The sequence below is a fragment of the Notothenia coriiceps genome, unplaced genomic scaffold, assembly GCF_000735185.1.
Source record: "Notothenia coriiceps isolate Sejong01 unplaced genomic scaffold, NC01 NC01_scaffold00021844, whole genome shotgun sequence".
Lineage (NCBI taxonomy): Eukaryota > Metazoa > Chordata > Actinopteri > Perciformes > Nototheniidae > Notothenia > Notothenia coriiceps.
Window position 1 is genome coordinate 1 of NW_011354545.1, and position 4,457 is coordinate 4,457.

At 38.6% G+C, this 4,457-nt stretch overlaps 1 protein-coding gene across 1 annotated transcript; it reads left to right on the plus strand.

Annotated features, from left to right (window-relative positions):
• Window positions 1-855: 855 nt before the first annotated feature.
• Window positions 856-4,114, plus strand: LOC104953498 (HEAT repeat-containing protein 1-like; the record flags this gene model as incomplete). Its single annotated transcript, XM_010780448.1, has 6 exons — window positions 856-861; window positions 2,575-2,679; window positions 3,140-3,238; window positions 3,316-3,404; window positions 3,700-3,899; window positions 3,993-4,114. Coding segments are annotated over exons 1-6 (621 nt in total), but the record flags the coding sequence as incomplete, so codon positions are not given.
• Between the last annotated feature and the right edge of the window lie 343 nt (window positions 4,115-4,457).

Sequence of the window (4,457 nt, forward strand, 5' to 3'; positions counted from 1 at the left end):
CAGATTTGTGTGTGTGTGTGTGTGTGTGTGTGTGTGTGTGTGTGTGTGTGTGTGTGTGTGTGTGTGTGTGTGTGTGTGTGTGTGTGTGTGTGTGTGTGTGTGTGTCATTTCTTGCTGGCCTGCCCACCGCGATATCCCTTCCCCGGGGACACTCACACTGCGGTGTTCTCTCCTCTCCAAAAACCACCTGACCCTTTCCAAAAACAACATCCTCCACAGTGTTCACATTGTAATAACAGAGAAGAGAGGCCCCTCCATTCCCATAGAAAACCTGCATGTCTTCATTCATTGTATCAATACCACACTGTATTGTTGAGATTATTGCATTGTGCTACAGTATGTGTCATTGCTAAACTCCCAGTGATGATACACAGGTTATACGAATACCCAAGGTGTACCTGTGTTTATTGTTAATCAAATTATGATACCCTAGTTACATTATTGTATTGTCATTTCTGAGACATAATCCCTTCATTCTCTACATTCCTCTGTGATTGAACTGGAAGCACACTCCTCATTTCCCTTTGTCTTGTATGGATATTCCAGTATTGTTTATAAGCAAATACTGCCTCGGAATTGTGTTGTGATTTTTCTTTTTTAAAATCTTTTTTCTGATGTTCTCCTCTTTCTCGCAGGGCTTTCTCTGGCAGGCATGGTATGTAGAACAGTCTACAGAACTATGTTTATTCCAGGAGTATCCACATTTCTGGGATAATAATTACTTTTGTTTTCTTACAGAGCGTGATGCTTTCGACACCCTGTTTGACCATGCTCCGGATAAGCTGAATGTTGTCAAAAAGGTACGGAGGCTTTGCAGTGGCAATCTGGAGTCGAGTTTCCATGTTTATCGCCATTATGGCGGTCTGATGGAGGAATGGCAAATATAGCAATATAAAAATCAGGTCTTATGCTAGTCTCCTAGGAAGAGCATCCGCTTTTCTACTGGCCAAATGATAATACTACAAGTTCCAAGTCAGTTGCCATGGCATTGACTTTATTCAGCCCAAAAATACTTTTCCCCATTGATTTACATTAGGAAAGAGATATCTGTAAAAACAGTGGATAATCTTTTAGAATCCACAAAGAAAGTCTTCGAAATGATTAGATCTTAAATAATGTAGGATTCAGATTATTATTGATGAGTCATATAATTGCGTGTAATAACTGTGATTCTCGACCAAATGCAGTTGGTGTAGTTTCGCCAAATGCAGTTGAATAAATATATCAGTGATTAAGTGATTTCACAATCAAATTGAACACTGTCTGCGTTTTCACTTCTGTCCAGACTAAGGATGGGAATTTGAAAGCAAATGTATATTCGAATATTCAACCCCCCAAAAAACGGTTAACCGATTAACCGAAATGTACATATCCTATACAAAAGAAAAAAAGTGAGTGAATCTTTTTTTTTTAAATAAGTTTGAAAAATAAATAAATACATGTTCAAATAAGTATAGAAACCAAGTCGAATTTGTCAAATGTATTGAAGTGGTGATCACATTTTGAACGGTTGATAGCTATAGGCCTACAGCTTTCATGCTTAAAACATAACTTGGTTTTTAAATGAAAGAGGGATCATACACGAACAACATAACAGGTTAGGGTAACGCATCACTATTACAACAGAGATCACAACCTATAACAGGGCCTATGCACAGAATGCAGCTGTTCAATACTCATTCTTCTTTAAGAATATGAGCATGTTTACATGCTCAGGGGAGAGGCGGGTGCGGAGGCGATTCACAATCAGGCCAGCTGTAGAGAAGACAGCTGGAATGTGGGCATAAGATGAGGTTTGAGTCTGCGTTATCTGCGTGTAGGGAGAGGCAGCAGCCATATCATTAGCTAGATCTGATGGATTTGGACATAAACGCGAGTGAAGTATAACCGGACGCGCGTGCGAGAGAGAGAGAGAGAGAGAGAAGCACCTGCTGTGAGGGACCGGCGAGCAGAGCAAAACACACCTTTAGACCAAACACATTTAGCTATGGCACTGGTGTATACATTGAATTATTCCATTTGATATTATGTAATCAACTTAGGCATCCCTCCAAGGAAATATATTCATAACTCATATTCGAATACCTGAATCATTTCGAATATTCGATTAATCGTTCCCATCGCTAGTTAAGACATGTATACAATTGCAATAAAAGTAACAAATACAATGCCATCTCCTTTTCAGGTCCAAAGAACGCACATTGGGTTATTTACATAAACTATTCCAATTGCAAATACATTTTTTAACCAGGAAGGGAAGACGGACATGGATATGACCCATGTGATTTGCAACATCGCAATATATCGTATCGTAATACTTAGCATATCGTAGAATCGCAATACTATCGCATCGTGGCTTAAGTATCGCGATAGTATCGTATCGTGGGGAGCCTGGTGATTCCAACCCTCTACAGTGTAGTAATTATTAATGCCACTTCTCCTATAATAATAATAATACTAATAATAATAATAATAAATATCTAAATGATTCCTGCTGATGGGGGATAATAAACAGTGTTAGTATTTAATTTATCGTTATAATAATAATAACTAATACCCGATTCCTTTCTGCAGATCTTGGGCGACTCGGACACGTCTCTGCTGCTCAGCCTCAAACACCCTCAGCCGGTTGTCCGAGTCTCCGCTCTGACTCACCTGAAGGACGCTATCACCTACCAGGTAACCATGTTTCACTTCCTGTTAGGACACAGCTCAGACAGTTAGCATCACTGCAGACAACAAAACACAGTCTCTGGATCTATATTTACCTCTGTTTCATTGAAGATATCACATCTTCAGATCGACCCAATTTAAATGTGAAATCCTTATTTTAATTTTTTTCCCCAATAATTCTGACAAAATATTTTCAAAATGTTCTAATTCTATCTCAAAGTGATCTGACATGTTTTCCATAAAATATTTGTATCTTACCTATTACAAGTCTTTGAAATCTTCTGTCTGTCTATTTAAATACTTCTTTTTTTTAAGGTATAAATATATAATGTGTGTATATATTTAAACTTTTTTCTCGTAATACTTTTTCTTTTTTGTTGTTGTAATATATACTTTTTTTTTGCAGATATTTTGCTTTTTCTGTTAAAAATAATAACCCTTTCTTTCCCGATGTGTTTGTATTTAGCAGCAGAATCTGAATGCAGCGTTCCTCAGAGACGTTGTGATGGAGAGTCTGCAGGACGACGAGCCGACGGTCGCCGCCGCCGCCATCAAAGTCCTCGAGGTGAGGGGGGTTTATAATACATTTATATATTGATTTAATATATATAGCGCCAGAGATCTGACGTTTTTTCTGTCAAGGTGCTGCTGGATGTGTTGGAACCTGAGGACGTGGTGACCAATTTAGTGTCCCTGCTGCTCAGAAGACAACTGTCCCATGCTGAGGCCTGGTCAGTGAACTACTAACACACATATTTTTCTCAATATTTCATGTTTTTCAGATTTTTTTATTTTTTCTCATATTTTGAATTTGTTCTCATATTTGGACTTTTTTCCCGGTTTTGGACTTTTTTCTCGTATATATTGACTTTTTTCGCAGACTTTGAATTTTCTCTCAGAATGTATCTTTAACTCATAGAAAAAATTGTGTTCCAGTTAGGAGACAAGAGTTGAATAAATATTTTTCCTCTGTCCTATGAATGGTGTGTTCGCTGCCCTCTGTAAGTCTGAGCTCCTCTGCTGCAGGCTGCCGGTGCTGACGGAGGCGGTGCGTTTGCTGTCCGACCCGCGGCTGGGAAATGGGGATGCTGAGCGGCTGCAGAGGGCGGGCTGGAGGCTCCTCCCCCTCCTCGTGCTCTCCTCCCCCGCTGACCTTCCCCTCTCATCCTGCCTCACCCGCTGCCCCCTCCTCAGGACTCACCCCCTTACCCTCACCTGGGAACAAGGTAACGCTGAGGGCATTATATATATTGAATTTGTTCAGTTATCTCATTTCAGGATTATATAACAATAAGAGATCTGTTTTTGTTTCCGGTCAGAGCTGGAGGCGCTGATGAAAACGAGATCTGAACCAGACTTCCTGGTTACTGTTAATGAGCGCCTTGTCTCCACGATGACCAAAAACATCTCCGACATGGAGAAGCTCTGCAGAAAAGATGCTGTGAGTTCATAACCTAGCAGAAACCTGCAGAAACCCGAAGTCTCAGCGTCTGTTTTAACTTTAAATGTCACATTTTGAGACATTTTTCATTATTTGTATTATATATATTACAACTATTCTACAGACATTTTTAGCAAATATTATTTTTAACAATATATAATATTATTATTTTTTTAAATAATGTAATGTTACTTTTTACTGCCTTTTTCAATTTCAAATATTTTAGTTCAGTATTCTAAAAATATAGGCACAATATGTGAAAAATAAGTCGATGGCGGAAAATAAAAGTGAAAAATTATTTAGATTATCTGAAATATATATATATATAAGTGAAAAATACCCT